This window comes from Manis pentadactyla, chromosome 2, assembly GCF_030020395.1.
Source record: "Manis pentadactyla isolate mManPen7 chromosome 2, mManPen7.hap1, whole genome shotgun sequence".
NCBI lineage: Eukaryota > Metazoa > Chordata > Mammalia > Pholidota > Manidae > Manis > Manis pentadactyla.
In genome coordinates this window covers 162,731,829-162,750,355 of record NC_080020.1, presented here as the reverse complement: position 1 = coordinate 162,750,355, position 18,527 = coordinate 162,731,829, and the positions used below count along the sequence as shown (strand labels likewise).

The window sequence follows — 18,527 nt, the reverse complement described above, 5'->3', positions numbered from 1 at the left end:
AGTGAATCCTGGGAGAGAAACATGTAAAACACAGCTGCCCAAGAGCTGCCCAAGAGATACACAGATGGCCTGGGAAGGAAGGGCAGAGGCCATCACCTCACCTCCCTGCAGTCAGGGGTCTGACATCAGTGGGCATGGCCCACACTGCCTATATTCTGCACTTGCACCTTCACCTTCGAGGCCCCTGGGCCTGGTGGGGCTGAGCCACATTTACATGCTGATGCCGAGCCCCGGAGTTATACAACCACATGCTCACTTGTCCACCGGGCTATCCCGTGATCCCGAGAACCCTCCCGCAGGGAGTGGAAGTCAGGCAGTGAACTGGCTCTGGACTCTCAGAATGCACAGCCTCTCCTGGGAGTCAGGGTTTCATGGTGACCCTTCTTCCTGTGCCCCTGAGAAGCTGTCTGTACTCCCTGTACGAGTCCTGGTGAACCATTTCTGCCAGGTTCACCCAGGGTGGGTACAGGAGGCACAGGCAGGGCCCTGTCCCACATCTGGAGGGAGCAATGTGGTCACTCTCCGTAGGCACAGCCTCCCTCCCCGCCCTACGTTCCTTCCCCTGGTTTCCACTCTTCTGGCTCTGGGAGAACGGCAGGGCAGGATGGGGTCAGTGGGGACACTGCAGGGGCTGAACTCTCCCCCTACATCCTCTGGCAAGAACAGAAAGCGGGACCCAAGATGTAACTATGTTAAAAATTCCAGTCCTAGGCTCTCTTTTTTTTTTTTTAATTTATTTTGGTATCATTACTCTACAATTACATGAGGAATATTATGTTTACTAGACGCCCCCCATCAACAAGTCAGTCCTAGGCTCTTAAATTACAAATGCAGAGCCCACAAACCAAGAGAAAAAACAAAAAACCCAAATCTTTTAAATTTTTTTCCCTACCAATAGCTAGTTCCAGTTATGTTTATTACTCAGCCTGAGTTGGAATACCAGACAAAAATAGAAACAGTCTCTGGTTTTACAAAGCCTTTATACAAGTCCTCTGACTTTCCTGGTCATGGCAGGGCCCCCTGCCGTGGTGTCAAAAGTCAAGGGAGGCTGGACGACCCAGAGGAGCAGGGCCTGAAGAGAGGAATGAAGGCCTCAAGGCCGCGTCTGACAGCAGAGACAGGGAGAGAAGTCAGGCAACTCAATCCAACAGCCCAGCCAGCTGGCGACTCAGGGTTCCATGAGTTGGGGTGGGTTGCTGGGGCCGAGCCCCAGAGGTCTGTGCCACCCTGTGCTTGCCCCAGGGAGACTCTTGCAGCTGGAAGGAGCAGGCCATGCAGCAGGTTCCATGTCCCCACCTGTCAGGAGCCCACAGCAATTCTGCCTGCAGTCAACAGCTGCTCACAGCGACAGGACCTTGCCTCCCTACCCTGGAGGTGCTGGAGAATTGTCTGTGAGGTGTCCTGCAGCACAGGGGAAGGCCCAGCCAGCTCAGAAGGGCATGAGGGACTTGGTGAACCTTGTTCATATCCCGAGATGGGAAGGGGTGAGGACAAGCACTGTGGCACCTCCCAGGGAAGCTGGTCCAGCCCAGAGGCCAGCTGCTCTCTGGACCGCCAAGATCACTGCTGTGCTCTGCACTGTTGCTTTGAACCGCCCTGGATTCTGGTCTCCAGGTCGCCTGGTCCTCTCATGTGGAGGGCAGGCGGGCCATCACCGGGTCCTCCACACCAGGCAGACGGTGCCACAGGGGCCGCTACCTCAGGGGCTGCTTGAGCTCAAACAGGCCCGTCCCGCCCCTGACGACCTTCCCAACCACAAGGCAGGCTGAAGGGGACCTCAGCTCATCGTGGGACCCTGGGAGACACAAGAGTACTTGTTAGGCAGTTGAGGGAGAAGTTGGGGGTGATGTGAGGGGACCTGGGGGCCTCAACACTGATGCTAAGCAGCCGGGCACCTTGGGGGCCATGAGGATGGTCCTGAGTCTCTGGGGCTGATGAGATTACCCAAGGGAGCCCTGCTTCTGTGTTTGAAAGCAAGGAAGGCCCTTTCTGTGTCCTTCAAAATGCAGAGGCAGCGCTCCTGTGCTGCACCCCCCACCCCTAGCTGCCACCTGCAGTGGTCTTCCAAGAGGTCACTCACATGGAAGGTGTGCAGAAAGGTGCCCGGGGGACAAGCCTGTTTGCCCAGAGCAGGTTAAGGGAGGGAAGGCAGGGCACCTGCCCACACACTGACCCATCATGGTGGCCTGCTTCAGAAACTGGAAGCTCGTTTCAAATGTCATCTGCTGCAGAGGAGAGGAGTTTGACTGGATCCCAAAGCGATTCAGTGGCTTGTAAACACCCTCGAAGCACATATAGTCAGCGACCAGGGAGAGATGGCGGGGATCGACTGCAATGCCTGTCACACGGGCAGCAACATCAGGAAGGATTAAGCAGTGCAAGGGGACAGTTGAGGCAGCGTCACCTGACGCGAGTCAGTGCACGGGCTCAGGCGCCAGACCCCAGGCTCCACTCTCAGCTCGGTCACCTGCTCACTCAGCTACTTAGCCCCCTCCTCTGCTGGGCAGTCGCTCCCTTACCCCTGGTCACTGTTACCACCTCCTGCTCTCCACTTCCAGCCAGCAGCACATGCAACAGAGATTCTAGAAGGTCTCCTACAGGCTATGCTCACTGCGCCCGCTCCAGTTCCCCGTGGTGCCAGACAGACACAGCGGACCTTCTGAACCGTGCCGGCAGCGTTTCTTACCATACACAGCAAACACATCCTTGATCTCCTTCTCGATCACCCGCAGTGCAGCCTCAATGCCGTAGGTGCTGGCCATGGCGTGGATGTCATTGGAATAGAGGCGACGCAAATCCAGAACCTGGGGGAGAAGGAGGGACTGACTTGTAGGGCTTGGCCTGCTCCCTTGCAGGTGTGTCCCACCCCGGCTGAGCTCTCTCGTCTGGCAGCGCAGCACAGCGGAGGACAAAGTGCTTGGGCGGTGGCCCGAGATTAGCAGAAAGAAACGGTGTGGGCAGAGCTGCTGGCGGCACGCTGGCCAGGCCCCACATCTGGCTCGTCATTACTAAAGCTGAGACACAACCTGGCACCCACGTAAGAGTCCACAGGAATAAAGTATTTTTTGTTGTTTATTTAACAGAGAAACTGATTTCCTAGGATTGAGGCTGTGCTAGAAGATGAGGAAAGCTCCTCAGAGAGACACGTAAACACTCCCCAGGGCACGGGGCAGCTCCATGGATAAGCCGGACCTTGCTGGGGGTCTGAGGCTCCAGTTCAGCCATCCTGGGGAACCCGAGGAGGCTCTGTACTACCACAAGTCACCCCCACAGGAGCAACGGAGACTCTGGCAGCCTGCCTGGCCTTGTTTAAACAAACTGACAAGCAAGACATGGAGCTTGCCCTAGAGATGGCTGCCTCTCAGGGGGCATGAGCCCATCCCTGTCTGCCCTCTGGGGAAGCACTGGGTGAAAGGCTCCAGGGCAGAAGAGGCCTTGGCAGGGCAGCTGTTGTCAGGAGACGAGAGTTCTAGGCAGGGAGAGCTTTGCTGGCTTGGTGCAGACTAGGCAAGAGTCAGGTAGGGCCTGGCCCCTCAGGCTTCTATGGGGAAATACTTGTGCCCAGAGGCTAAGAGCATCTCCGAAAGTCTGGGAGACCCAGTGAAGTGGGAGGAACCAGGAGGAGCAGCTCAGAGGAAAGGACAGACATGCTGGTGGAAGTGGGGCACGAGCCTCTGCCAGCATGGGGCACTGGGAGGCAGGGTCTGGGCCACCCCTGTTCCCAGGGCCTCCTTTACCACATGAAGTGAGCAGCTCCCAGGCCAGCGACTCAGCAAACTATTTCTTATGACTCTACTTTGGGAAGGTTTTCAATTTAAGGAAAAAAATTATAGTCAAGTTAGTTTGGGGAACTTGGGGTTAGGTGAAGTTAAGTAGGTTTCTGCACTGCAAGCCTTAAGAGGCTAACATGCATTCCTAAGAGCAGGGCCCCTGAGTGGAGGCCCACCACATATACTTGGTTTGGGGACACTGGGCTAGACGCATAAATGGCTCAGGGAGGCCCAGGGTGGCATGGCTGGAGCCCTGCCTCTGAGCGGCTGACCGGGACAGCGTTACAGCATGACAGCACACAACTAGAGAGGACGCTGTACCTCAGCATACTTGAACAGCTCCGGGAGGTTGATTCCTTCTGTGTTTAAGACAAGCTCCTTCTCATTCTTATTGTTGGTGGTTTCATTCAGGAGGCACTTTGTGATGCCCTTGGTTGTGTAGACAACGGCATCGTGGGCCAAGGCCACGACCAGAGAGCTCATGTCGAAGATCATCTTCATTAGAGGGAGCTTCACCACCACCTGAGAGAAGAAGAGCTAAGCTAGGGAAGACGGCCGCCCCAGCCCCAAGACGGGCAGATGCCCTGCCAATGGGCTCCCCAGGAGACCCTTCAAAGCCCTCTGGCAAACACCTTGGCTCGGGGCAGGCGGCCTACTGGGGTGAGCCGAGCGGCTGGCTTAGCCGACCACCCAGAGCAGCCATCTCCAGTCACCCAGATTAAGGTGAACACAGCGGAGCGACATTCATGGATGTTGCAGGTATGGTGAAAATCCCATGTACTCAGCAATGCCCTTGACAATCTTTCAATTACCACAGAGCCTATTCCGCATTGTTCCACGTGTGAAATCCTGGCTGCTGAGGTCTTACCTACACTCCCACTTAGAAAGCACTGAACTAGGTCAAGGGAAACAACAAGAAAGTCTGTATGTAGATGTCTAGGCACCAAAACCACCCAGCCTGTCAGAAGACCTTGCAGTCCTGAATTGGCGTTGAGAGCTGTGCAAGGAGCCAAAGCACTCCTGTTTGCCTCTACGACCACTCTGATATATATCAACGTATCTGCTGTCCTGAGGATTAGAGGAGGTGATGCATCTCAAAGTACTTATAGGGCTTGACTGATAACACATACCTGTACCTATATCTATACTCACATGTACACTGTTCTTGAAAAATCAGAAAGAACCAGCTCACTAGGGGTTTGAAAGTCAAATGTGTGGGGCCATGATTTGGGACATAGGACCAAGAGCTGTCACCAGATTCTTTCAGGATATGGGGTTAAAAGAGGACAGTCAACTGCCACAGGCCCTTGATGGCCGCCCGCCGGGCCTGTGCAGGGAGCTGCTCGGCTGCAGGGCCCACCCCGCCACCCCGCCCTGGCCCTGACCTGGCACCACAGGCTCTCCTCCGTGTCGTACTGGTAGTCCTCTATGAACGCATGCGACTGGAGCACAGCCTGCACGCGCCGCTCCATGGCCTCGGCGCCCTGGGGCTCCCGGCTGCCAGCAGGTTTGCGGGGCTGTGTCAGGGGGCCAGCGGGGGGCGAGCCATCCTCGGGGCCTGAGCCCACCTCTTCTTCCTGTTCCTGGGCATTGTGGGCACCTTCCCCATGGATGTGCCTGTCCTCCTGCGTGTCGTCGTCATCCTCCTCCCCCTGCTTCTCCTCCTCTTCCTCACTCTCATAATCCACCTGGCAGAGGACAAGGTGCAGACTGTGTCACTTCCGCCCTCCCCTGAATCTAGGCTTCGCTTATGGCCCAAGTGCCCCTATGCAGGCCCCGTCTGGCCAGGCCACCCAGGGTCCACTCACCTGGGCTGCCTTCTGCTCCCTTCCCTCTGCCTTTCCCTGGGAATGCCAGCTCCCCTGTCCTGATACCCTGCTCAGAGCTCACCCTCTCACTCGAGCCCTTTTACCTGTCAATTCCCTCAGCCCCTCTAAACTGCCCTTTGTGCAAAAATCATGATAGTAGAGGATGTGGGGAAGGAAAGGAAGTATATTTTCATTATAAAAACAGGAGGCAGCCTGACTTGTCTCCTTGCAAAGGCCTCTGTGTCTTCGAATATGATTCAAATTCAGGAGTAGCCAGAACCTAAAGGGCAGCCTGGGATGATCCCTGCCCAGTTCCTGGGCCGTGAACACCATCTTCTCAATCGAGAGGTGTGCTGGGCAGGCTGGTCTTGCTTCTGGGTTCCTGATGAGTTCCAGCATGATACAAGGTGTGATCCCTCTGGTGTGACGGAGAAGGAGTGACATCACCAGAGCCCCTTCACCCTGGCCAGAGACCCCCACCTCCTCCTCTTGCTTTTCCTTGCGTTTGGCGTCAGAGGCATCAGCATCTCCCTCCTCAGCTTCGGCGTCCACAATGTGGCCCTCCTCTTCCTCATCACCTTCCTGCTCTCCCTGTGGTGTGGGGAAAAGGATCAGCCCCAATACCCAGCGCCTGGTGACTCCTATCCACTCAAGCTGTCCACCTACCCGACCTCCTCCTCTTCTACTCACTCACCCACCCAGCCACCCACCTGCCCACCCATCCATTCATCATACATGCACCTACCACCTTCCCAACCATCCATCTGCCTCCCTTCCATACACCCTCCATCTACCCACTCCCGCAACCCAACCCACCCATCGAGCCTCTCCCGGGCCACCCCTGACCCCAGGCTTCTCTCTCATCAGTCTTCACCTTTACATGTACCACTTGCAAAATCTTGCATTTTTAAAAAGGAGAGACAGAGAGAGATAGGAAAGGAAAAGAAAGAAAGAAAAAAAGAAAAAGTGCCAAGCCTTTCCAACTCATTAAAAGATGGTATAAAATATTGTTTCAAATATTTTTGTTGCATGTGGAGATGAAGAGAAAGGGTTGTCTTGGTGGAATACTGAATACTTTCTTTTTTAAAAATTGGAATATATTAGATATACAATATTAGTTTCAGGTGTACAACACAGTAATTCAATAATTATATACCTTACTAAATGCTCACCACAGTAAGTGTAGTTACCAGAATACTGAATATTTTAAAAGCCAAGTATTTATACCTTTCTCCTTCTGACCTTGGTTCCTAATTTCTTATAGTCTTTTTCTGAATGATTTAAGAATTAAGACTGGGCAGCCTTTTAAAGAGAGGCTTTGCCCATTTGCGCTTGCATAGCTAGCTAGCTGGTCAACCCTCAGGGCTGGAGCCCTAGCATTCTCTCTGGTTTAGACCAGTCTCTCATTTTAGGGGTGAAGAGAGAGGCCCAGAAATAGGAGGTGACATGGCTGAGAACACAGAGCAGGCAGGGGCAGTACCAGCCTCTGTTGCAGCCTCCACCCAAGCAGGATCGATGCAGCCTATTTCTAGGGAGCCCTACAAAGCAGGGGCTCTGAAGATACCATCCCCATGCTGCCCCTGGTCTCCTGGTAGACAACCTGCCACCATTCTTGGACTGTTCTGCCTCCAGTGGCTTTTCCCTGGCTCCTTCCTTGCTTCAAAATACTTCTTCTGGTCCCTGCCAGTACCCTGTGGGCATCAGTTCACCTGGACTAGGGAAGTCAAAGACAGAGAGAAAATGAAACCAGAAAAAGACCTCTCAGAAGCCCAGCATGTACCATTACTTTAAGCCTATCCTCAGGATAAAAGCCATGTACAGAGGGTCCTTGAGAGAAGAGAGATGGCTGACCCAGGGCTCTCATCCAAGGCCAACCAGACCATGCTATCTGGCAGCCCCCCTTGCATGGCCCACTGCACCCAAGACGTCAGTGTGGCTTCCCGGTTCTCTCGGCACAGCAGACAGATGCTAAGGTAAGTGGAGATGCACTGACAGCAGAAAGGGGCTTGAGGAGTGTGAACAGTCGTGGAGCCCTCCCAGGAGAGAAAACTAAGTGAACTGCCACTCTGTGTGCTTCCCAACCCTGGGACCCTCCCTGTGGTGGTCCCAGAAGGGCCCTGGGGGACTCACCGGATTCCTTCCTGACTCCCTGGTGTTATCTAGATCCCACTGGGTAGCTCTCCGAGTGTCTATGCTTGTGAAAGTTGAGGCTTTATTATTCTTCTTTCTGATGTATTCCATCAGAATTCTGAAGAATCTAAAATGAGAAGAAAGCCATGTGGCCCTGTTCAGTACCAGCATCTCCACTCTCCCCTCGCTCAGGGGGTGAGATGTTCCATCCAAGGGTGGTGCACCCACCTAAGGCGATGTGGGGATTTATACATGAGATGGGGACCCGGCCTCCCCGCCAGCAAACTTTTTTCTGTATCTGAACAGCAGATGATAAGCCAGCAGGATTACTGCTCCACAGTCCAAAAGGCCTGGTCTGTAGGTGTGCCCTGCCACTTGCAGGGTGCTTCGCTTCAAGCACGACAGTCTCCCTTGAGCTTTAGCTCCCTTGGCTGTGAGATGTAGGTCACCAATACATACTGTGCAGTATTGCTTTAAGGATGAGAAACAACCCTACGCCAATGCCTGTCCCAGGGCTGCTGTGGCTGCTGTCTAGGGATGGCAGATGCACAGGAGAGAGGGGTCTGGGCCAGGAGGAGGACCTTCCCCTGCAGAAAGCAGCACTGCTGGGCCCTGACAACTCCTGTCTCCTCAACGTGGGAGGCCCCACAAGGTGATGAAAGAACTACGATTCAGAAGATTTCACCAGAATTTCAAAGGCAGCAAGAACTTACTCTGTGGCAATAAATCACCTGCCACAATAGAACCAAACCAATTTAAGAGAACCAACTTGAAGCAGAGCCTTCCCCTTCCTCCTGAGTTTCCTATTTCACACTCCCTTGGGGCCTCACTCTGTCCCCGCCGCCTGCTTCATTTTCCATGTGATCTCTGCCTGTCATCTTCATCAGGCCATGAGAGCATACCAAAGTGACCTGTTTTCAATTGCAACAAGTGTCAGCTCTCTCATCCACCCGGCTAGCCATCCTGTGTTCTCCGAGTGCCTTTCATGTGCCTGCCATGTGCCCAAGGGCAGAGCAGGGGGCAAAGGGCATGAGCACAGAGGCACCACTTGAGAAGAAGGTTTTGCTCATTAAAAACAAAAGGCTGCTGCCCCTTGTCTTCTTCATTAAAAAAAAAAAAAAACCTTTCAAAAGTTGTATATGGTTTTGCTGAGGTTTCTGCCCTTGGCAGAAAAAAGGCTCCTCACCCACCAATCCAGGGCAGACCTTGGTCACCAGGAACTGGGGACAGAGATGAGAGGGCCAGATGAGGGGAAGCCAGGTTTGACTTCAGAAGACAACCTAACAGGAGAGAGGGGGCAGAAGAGATGTTTCTGAAAGGACAGGCTCTGGTTTAAGTCCCAGTTCTGGTAGGTGATGGAGAGGAGGGTCTCAGGCTCATCTGTACAGCAGGCCACTCCCAACTCACAAGGAGCCCGCAGCACAGCGTCAGGACAGGAAATGAGATGGACGGGCTGTGGTGCCCTGGACCAGCTGCCCACACCCAGGAGCTGTTCACTGCCTCCTGCTGCTCTGACTCATTAGGCTGGCCTGTCACTTTGTGGTGATGTCACCGCTCAGAGACTCACCCACGTGAGACCCTGGCCCTAGCACTTCAAACCCGCTCCACCTGGCCTCAGCCCAAGTCCTCACCCGCTCCACCCACACTTACGTACCCTTTGGGCTCTTGCTTAAGATATTTGCTTAGCCAGCAATTTCCTCAGCCCCTGATCTACCTGCTGGAGCTGCCCCCACCCCAAGGCAGGTCTAAATGCAGATGCAGCTCCCCCATGAGACCTCTCATCCCCTGCGCTGGGAATCCACGCTACCCCCGCTGCCTCTTTCAGTGAACAGGACCTGCCAGAGAACTTGAGATGAGGTGAGAAGGCAGATGGAGCCCTGACCAGTAAGTGGTGGACACGTTTTTAGTGTGCCAGGGCTCTCCTGGGGGGCAGTCTGCCCTACTATGATTCTGCCAGAGCAAGGGAGCTGCGAGCTCACAGGGTCTGCTCTGTGAAGGTTTTGCTATTTGTCAGAAAGTGGCAACTGGAAGGGACCAAAAGCAGGAGGCTGCAGAGAAACCTCGCATCCCACATAAATAATTATAAACAGAGAATATGACCATCGGCTGTTTCCAAAAGTGCCAGGCAACAGCTCTGTCACCTGCTGCTCACAACGTCAGACTCACAGAAGCTATACCTGCAGACTGCCAACCTGGTCATTTCACGGCTGGGCCTGGGGACCAGACCTTGAACCCCTTGCCTCCTTGCTCAGGGCTCTTTCCACTTCACCACCCCTGGCCCAGCTTCCAGATAATTTCCACAAATATCCAAATGGACCAGTGATACAGATATTCAGGGACCTCCAATGATTACATGTCTCCATCTAGCGAAGTGCCTCATGTCTCTATTTTTTTTCCTCCCATCTATGTCAAAATAGTTTCATGCTCCCACAGCTGGGAGAGAAGGGAAGAAAGGGAGGGAAAGGGAAGAGGGAGAGAAAGGGGGTGGGAGAGGGGAAGGGGGAAAGCTTCTGGGGGGAGGGTTATTCTTTTGCAAGGACACTCACATTCTTTGTGGTCCATAGTGGCCTTAATGTGGCTGCTTCGCTGCCCAGGCCTTACAAACGTAGTGTGAGCCACACCCCGGTTCACACACACTGATCCTCCTCCCGTCTCTGGCCCGTGGCCCATGCTGCGGAAGTCACCAAGAGCTACTGCACATGGCTTTGTTTATCACAGCTTCTCAAGTGTCCAAGCAAAATAGAAACTAAGAGTTGAAAAAAACACTTCACTGCTGGGAAGAAGCCAAGCCTGTCCCTCACCAAGAAATTGTTTTTTAAAGTGATGGATTTTCAATTCACCATTTTCAGTAAAAAGAACTCTAAGCACAGCCTGTACATACCTCAGGCCGACCTTCCTGGTCGGCAGGCCCAAGCCTTAGGTGAACGGAAATGGGGCAGGCCATCCGACTCCACCTGCTCTTGGTAATTCTCAAGGGGCCATGTGATCCCATTCCCATTTCTCAGAAAAGGGCTGCCTGGCCAGCACAAACATGTGGTACACTTGGGAGTTATGTTCTTCCTGTTAATTAACAAGCCAGCGGCTGATGTATAGCTGTATCTCCTGTGACACCACCCAGTACCATGAGAGCACTGGGCCTGCCTGACAAGGGGAACCTTCCCCAGGCGACCTGAGATGCAGGTGCTCCCCAAGGCTAGGTCAGGACCAGTGTCACCAAGGGCTCACACATGGGGGCAGGACCTGCCTGGTAGTGAGCCCTTCCAAAGGCTGTTCACATCCAAACTCATCCACCACAAAGCCCAGCAGCCTAGTGCTATCTGCTTTGAGGGCCTGCCTGAAGCTAGCCTACCTCTCTGGGTGGAAGGAGAAGGAAGGGCCAACAGGAGACGAGGCGCTCCCTCCAGGCCACGGTGCCTCTGTGGCTCAATGGCGAATGGGCAGCACTCAGTGAATATTGGTGAGATGATGCAGTGGGCTTTCTGCCCCTCCTTTGCCCACTGGGTATCTTTTTCTGAGCAGGTCCAGGGAGACCTGAGAGCTGGTCTACATTAGACCAGTGGTCTGCAGTCCAGGGCCAAATCCTGTTGATAGGTAGGATCTATCTGGGCCTTACCATGCTTTTAAAAACATGAATTAGTTGCTAATGTTTAAGAATTAGGAGGCTTATTTATGAAAGCAAAGGCAGGCAATCAAATAGCCAAAGACAGAAAAAAAGCAGAGAGGAGGGACTTTCTTTTTGAATCAGAAGATCCAGCCACCCTGCCCATAGTCCTGCTCCCTAATACAGGTCTGCACTCTTTAAACAGCCTGCCAGGGCGCTGGACCTGGGGAGGCCTGCTACCTGCAGGCCCGGCAGCCATTTGAGCTTGCACTTCACAACCTAGGGTCAGCTGGGAGTCAGAGGGCTCTGCTGACCCCCCTGGCTTGCCCTAGCCCCAGTATGCCCACCGTCCTACCCCTGCGCATTCAGCATCGTGGCCTATGCCTTTGAAACATCCAAGAGCAACTTGAATTTGAGAGAAAAAGGACGTTCATTCTCCTACCAGAAGGGCACCAGAACTTCTCTACAAGAAGCTGCAGCTGACTGCAGTTATAGAACTGGGGTTTCTGAGCAGGAGGCCATTGGTATATTGCTTACTCATTTTTAACAGAATATAAACATGTCAGGAACCATATTATGCTGCCTAGAACCACATCATATTAAAAATTAACACCAGGAGCTGGTCTCACATCACAGCAGCACCACGGCAACAGGGCTCCCTGCTCTTCATGGTATGTGTACTTCCCCACCTTAAAGCCCGCAAGCCCAGAGGACAAGACTCATCAACCAGACAGAAAAGGGTTCAGGGAGTGGCTGGTGTGTGGCTAATGCAGTCACACCCACAAGCCAAACTGGGAATGAGGTTTCCAAATTACCACATGGCCTGCTGTTTTCCTAAATACTTCTCACTTTGGCAAATGTGCCCCATCTCCAGGAGTACTGCAGCCAGCAGTGCTCATGGTCAAGAACAAAGTTAAACAACAAACGCAGTCCGAATCCTGACCTTGTTTCCATGAAGTGCAGGATGTCCTCGGGCCTTAGGCACTTCTCCTGCTGGTAATATGCACGTGGCAGGAACTGAAACCGTAGCTGGTACATCCGGAACTTGTTCTGCTTTTCCCCCATACAGAAAGACTCTTGGACATCAATTTTCTCCAACACCTTGAACCAGATGGACAAAGAGAAACCAACTTGTGTATGACAAGTGCCTTATGGGAAATCCAAAGGTTTGGGGGCACAAGGGCTGGGTTATATGCCAAAACACCAAAGAAACTCCAGTGAGCTGTGCCAGTGTGGATTCCAGGGGCTTGGGGCCCACAGCCAGCAGGTCACCTCCAGAGAATGGCCTGGGGCCACAGGGAGTGGGCTCCAGCCGGACTGGTAAGCGAACCCAGGGCACGCTTTTATTTTTAAGACACATAAGAATGCTGCAGTGCTAATGACTGCTTTTAAACCTTCCTGATCCACCCCTGCTGGGCACCTGGCAGGAAAGCTTCTCACTCATTGGTGGGAATCTGAGCCCAGGGTGTGAACAGCCAGCAAAGTGTGTCCTTCACCGATGGAAGGATGCAAGAAAGTGCCCCCACCCAGTCTGCTGCCACGAGAGACAATACCTCCCCTAAGCACACTCTGGTGAGCTGCTTCTTCAGGTGTTTGACCCTCTTCAATGCTTTCTTGGTGTGGAACACAGGCACACTCATCATGGGCGTCTTGATGTTGGCGCTGGCCACCATGAGGATCTCTCTCAACCTGTCACAGAACAAGGGCACATCTGACCGTAAGAGCCAGACTCCCTATTTGTATGATGCCTTTCTTGTCAAGATGTCGCAGTTCTGGGATATGAGAGAGGCCTCGAGATCTCGCAGGGAATACAGTGGATCAGAGTCCCAGCCCTGGCCCCATCTGTGACACAGAGCGATTCTCTAGTCATTTTCCTCTGGAGTGTGGGCTCCCACGGACAGTGTCTTACTCTTGTTTCCTATCACCTGTGTCCTGCACACAGCGGTGCTAAGAGCTTACTGAATGCATGGAATGCAGGGAAAGTGGCCTCCGCAGTGGGATGTAGGCACTGTGCTCCTGGCCTTGCCCATGAGCTCAGGCAGCCTGCAGGGCCCAACTGCATGGTGGGCCCCAGCCTCCTCCTTTCCATGGTGAGGCCCCTAAGGTCTGGGAAGCTAAGGAACCTGTCTGAGTGACTCTGCTACCAAGTGGCAGGTCCGGGCCTTGTATGCAAGTGGGTCTCCCACTCTTCCCTCCCATCCAGCAGCCATCATCTCACAGGGTACATGCATTACCTAAGGGCCAGGGCCACAGTGGCTCACCTTCTAGGTGCATGAGCCCCTAGAGTTGGACAACCAAGGGGCCCTGCTTATTACCAACATCTATTCCCAAGTGTGCTCCTTCACAAGCATCCCAGGTGACAGACACAGGAGTTGGACAAGGGATAAATGGTGATACTAAGAGGCCTGGGCACTGATCCAGCTAGAGACCAACAGGGCTCCGGTAAGTAGAGCTCTGAACCCTACGCTGATGAGACTCTGTCTCTCTCACACTCACACACTCTCATATTAAATGACTTCCTTCCCAGGAGCAGGCTAGTGCCATGTCCTGCCTGGGCACCCGTGCAACTCCACACCTTGGGATGCCCAGGGTCACATTCATCTCGCCTCTGCCAGCAAAGTGGAAGGTGTTCAGGGTCATCTGTGTGGAAGGCTCCCCAATGCTCTGGGCAGCCAGCAAGCCCACGGCCTCACCCGGGTCACACAGGGAACGCTGCCACTTCAGCTGCAGGAGGGTCCTCAACCTGGAGATGTGGCAGGACACAGCAGGGGTTAGGAGCACAGACACCCCCCCAAGGTCCCCTTCCTGTCTGTTAGGAGGGAGCTGTCAACACCATCTGACAGCAGAGTGCATGCAACTTCCGCCTCTCCCTTTTTCTGGGCTTCTTTTTCCTAGCTTCTAATCCTCAAATTCTGGCTGGTGATCCTGGGATGTCTTAAATTATGCAGCACAAATCCCAGCCCAGTGGCTGAGGCTCTAGCTGTCCATGCTTGGACCATTAATGTCCACTCTGCACCAGTTATAAGCCCCATAAACAGTCAGAGTTTCTTGAGCTCACTATTCATATTTTCCTTTTTTACTTCTTTTTTCCCACTAGTTGTGATAGTTTGGAGAGGGTTTAACTAGGGTAAACTAGGAAGAGGTTCACTAAGCAATTAGCAGAACAAGGGGGTGTGTGGCTATTTACTTAACTAATGCAAAATGACTGTAGGCCACATCAGAAGTATGTACACTATACGCTTTTGTAATTTACTACCCATTTTCCTATGAAAGCTGGCCCTTTAAGCACAGCCACAGGGAACAAGGAAGGAAGAGACTTAACAAATGGACTAAATGGACGTTGTGTATGAATGCCAAGGAAAGTAATAAAATGACATTTCTATGCAAGTTCTCTTGAAAAGTCAGACTCTTCAGAACCCTGATGTGTCTTCTTTACCAATTACTTCAAACCAGTGTGGTTTGAATGCATATCAGTATTCCTGGCAGGAAAACACCTTCAATGACTTCCAGAACTTTGGGGCTGCCCCGAGCTGGCTACTTGTTAACGATTCCCATTCAAGAGCCACTGAGGCAGACCTGCTCCCCTTCTTGGCCCTCTGAACCTCAGGGATGCTGCCAAGGCCACCCTCTCCCCACTCCCAATGTAGCACAGACAGAGCGAGGGCCAACGTGGTTCTTCTGAAGGTAAACATCAGCATCCCAAGCTGCAGGGAGTAGGTGAGGGGGCATGGGACCAGGGTCTGGCCCTTTCAGGGAAAGCCCTGCTGGCAGCCATGATAACCTGGTATGATATATTCTATCTGGGAATCTCTGAGGCCTGGCTGGAGAAACCACTTTAAGGGACAAAGACAGCCCCAGTCCTCGCCTCCACTTCCTCTGCCCAAGTGTTTGTCTTTGTTCATTTGTCTTTACTGTTTTCCACTCCCTGGACCCTGGCAGCCCTCTCCATGCACCTCACCAGATTTCAGCAGCTGCAGGATGGGCAGAAGGTAAGGCAAATACTGCAGAGACCTTCCAGCTCAGCAGGCCAGGCTTAGTGAACTGAACAGGAAGGTTCCCTGACAACCAACCGATCCAAGACCAACCTTGGGGCAGGCACTCCCTGAGGGCACGTTTAACGTTTTAGTTTTAACCCACTGGGGCTCAGTTTCTCACCTGCCAAGACCACAGGATTTTCTTCCCGTTTAATTTTTTTTGTGTGTGAATAAGCCCAAGCTGAGGACTCCATGCGGCCCTTCTTCCTTAAGGCTTCAAAATGAAAAGCTCAAAAGATCACTGGAGTCTTCAGCTCCAACTCCTCGTGAAAGGCTGAGACACGGTGTCATGGGGCAGTGCATGATTCGTGGAATGATGACCAGATTCCCTGACTCTGAATCAGCCATGTCCACACACCAAACTTAAGAGGGAAGTCATTTCTGCAAACCTCTGTCCCTCTTTTCTGTCTTGGCCCAAATGGGAATGGCCACGCCTGCCTACTTGCTCTTGCCTCTGCCCAGGAGCCCTCAGGGCTTGCAAGGTGCACCTGGTTCTCTTCCCTCCCTCCTGCTGGCATCTCAAACCCAGGAGACTTCTAGAGATGGAAGGGAAGGGCCAGAGAGGCAGGTTCTCCTTCTGCAATGGCATTACCTGTCAACAGAAAGCTCTGATTTCTCATAATTCTTCTCTGCTTGAGATGCCCACTCAAGGCTGTAGTCATCCACGTTTTTCTCAAATGTTTCCGACACCGATGCAAAGTAGATGTCTGGGCGCCAGACAGACAGACTGGGGTCAGGACAAGGAGCGGCTCTCTTCTGGTATTTCCTTCGGCTCTGCTCATCTAACTCACCCCACATCCTCAACATCTGAAAGAAGGACAGGACTCAGCTATGCAGGAGGACACCAGGAATGGGCTTCTCTTCTTGGGACACCCAGTAGGAGAAGGAGGGTCAAAGGCACGGGCTTCAAATGAGCAGGGGAAGGAGTCAGAAACCCAACTGCTGTGAGAAGACATCCCAGCACCTTACACAGGGCGAACCCAAGTCCACCCAGGGTGCACTGCTCGACCATGCCTCCGAGTCTGTCCCAACCCACCAGGTTCAGGTAGGGCGAGCATGGAAGTTACTGCCCAAACTGGGGTACTTTCAGAGCAATGTGGGCCACTGTTAACAATAATCTTAGGGCAGGGGGCAAAGCCAGGATGGTCCTGGAGCAACCAGGACACAGTCCCCATCCAGGCTTCACACCCTCAGTGTCCCAAAGCTGTCCCACAGCGACTGCTTCAAAGTGCTCCCCTGAACCCAGGCTCTCACTGTGTTTGGCTAATGGGAGGCCCCACAGCAGAGAGGAGGGAGGAGGACTGAACCCCCCAACCAAGGGGTCTGATTAGGCCACGCCTCTCTGCCGAGGGGTCTGCCAAGTGGCCTCTGTGCACAGCCACCCTTCCACTCCCAGGGGCTGCTCTTCCTGTTCCTTCACGCCTGGGGTGCTGGTGAGCCCAAGTTACCAGCCGCAGTTGGTCCTCCAAACCCTGCACACACTTCTGTAAAGAGCCCCTGCCTTAAATTCCTACTTGAATGCTTCCTGACTGACAGTGACTGAAGCCAGTCTACATCATCATTCCTTCCCTTAGGAAAACAACCCCTCGTTTCCTCAACCCCTGACTGAGGCCTGTGCTGGCCAGACACTGGGGATATGGCCGCCCTTCAGTCACCTGGTGAGTCTCGAGGCTGCGGCCATTCTGGTTCCCACTCTCGAGGTTAAAGGCTTTCACAGCTGCCTGAACTTTCTGGGAATAATTCAAGAAGGCACCTTTTCTCATGAGCGTGTGGGAATGCTTGTTTTGCCATTTTTTGATGGCTCTGAAGTGGCGGAGAGCTTTTTGGGGATCTGCTCTGGATAAAACCTCATGCAGATGCTTCGATTTCATTATCACCTAAATGAACAAACCACACACAAGACCAAAGAAATGAGGGCATGACACGAGGGCCACTGATTGTCATACAACTTCCCAGGACCAAGATCTGTAGGGCCCTCATGACGCCTCTGAGGGCGAGCACCCACTGTGAACCAGGGCCCCCGGCTTTGTGTAAACCAGACTTAGAAGCTGGAGGTCGCAGGAACTGAGTGGCCATGGAGGAGAGGAAGTGACAGCCACAGCTTTGGGATAGGTGCCAGGATGGAAAGGAGCCAGCACTCAGGGGGCAACCTTCAATTCCGCCCTCTGCTGCATGACCTTGGACAGGTCATGAGGGTGTCAGCATCCCAACCTCCAGAAGGGGGTAACTCCTTAGTCAGTGTGATTCCTGGGGTGTGAGTGTGGTATGAAAACCACAAGCTGGTGTCAGACAGGCCTGGGTTCAAACACTGGCTTTACAACTCACCAGCTAGTCATGTAAGCTTGATATTTATTTTTTTCAGCTATAAAATGGGCAGAGAAATACTTCCCCAGGATGCAGTGAGGATGAAACCAGACAGCACCCACAGTGAACTTCAGTTTAGGGCCCAGCACATGGCAAATGCCTCCAGTGGCAGTTGTTCTAAAGGCACGCATGCCTTTATGCCATCTCACGTGATGAAGTCCACAGAGGGGTTATGAAAACGTGAAGCGTTTTAAGGCATCAACTGGTGGTGCTTTATAAGCACCTGCATTTCAACAGCCACTCTGGGGAGCAAAGCCCTGGGTGTGAGGCCCTGTTCACAGCCGTGGCCCCGCTGCTCCCAGGTGCGGGGTCTGGCCCAGTACCTCATAGTTGCTGGCGAGGAAGGGGAACTGCTTGGGCTGCAGGAACTGCGTCTTAGGGATGTCCAGGCCATCCTCCCCATACAGGAACTGCACCACGCTGCCGTCACTGTCGCGGACTGTCAGATCATACTGGACCACCAGCCCCTCCAGGTGCTTGATGATACACCTATGTGGAGACCAGGCTCACCAGGCTCGCGTCTCCCTGGGGGCCTCTGATGGGGACTGGGGCCAAGGCCAGGGCAGTGGAGGGTGGAAGGGGGCTGCTATTCTGCAGCCAAGCAAGAGTCTAGGACAGGCCGGTTCCGGTGCCCCAGGCTCCGAGCTACAGCAGCTCCTGGCCAGAGGCTGCATTTTCCAATGGTTTTCTGAGAGGAGGCTGCAGCTGGGTAACTGCAAGGTTGGCTCCCAACTGCAGCCCCAGCAGCTGGCACTACTGCCTGCCATTTCACTTTCCTGCATCGAGGGACCAGGGCCCTTAGACCCACAAGGCAGGCCCA

At 53.4% G+C, this 18,527-nt stretch overlaps 1 protein-coding gene across 2 annotated transcripts in view; it reads right to left on the bottom strand.

The window, feature by feature from the left end:
- Positions 1 to 710: 710 nt before the first annotated feature.
- Positions 711 to 18,527, bottom strand: part of POLR1A (RNA polymerase I subunit A) — an 88,169-nt gene continuing 70,352 nt past the window's right edge. The window contains exons 22-34 of one of the 2 annotated variants that reach the window (XM_057497038.1): positions 18,031 to 18,196; positions 16,999 to 17,220; positions 15,936 to 16,150; positions 13,885 to 14,052; positions 12,863 to 12,998; positions 12,253 to 12,410; positions 7,709 to 7,835; positions 6,059 to 6,169; positions 5,156 to 5,458; positions 4,092 to 4,292; positions 2,687 to 2,804; positions 2,174 to 2,338; positions 711 to 1,795 (exon numbers count right to left, since the gene is read on the bottom strand). In XM_057497038.1, coding sequence (XP_057353021.1) covers positions 1,695 to 1,795; positions 2,174 to 2,338; positions 2,687 to 2,804; positions 4,092 to 4,292; positions 5,156 to 5,458; positions 6,059 to 6,169; positions 7,709 to 7,835; positions 12,253 to 12,410; positions 12,863 to 12,998; positions 13,885 to 14,052; positions 15,936 to 16,150; positions 16,999 to 17,220; positions 18,031 to 18,196 — 2,191 coding nt within the window. In that variant the 3' untranslated portion in view covers positions 711 to 1,694. The remainder of the gene's footprint in view (positions 1,796 to 2,173; positions 2,339 to 2,686; positions 2,805 to 4,091; positions 4,293 to 5,155; positions 5,459 to 6,058; positions 6,170 to 7,708; positions 7,836 to 12,252; positions 12,411 to 12,862; positions 12,999 to 13,884; positions 14,053 to 15,935; positions 16,151 to 16,998; positions 17,221 to 18,030; positions 18,197 to 18,527) is intronic. The other variant, XM_036931056.2, reaches the window with a different exon arrangement.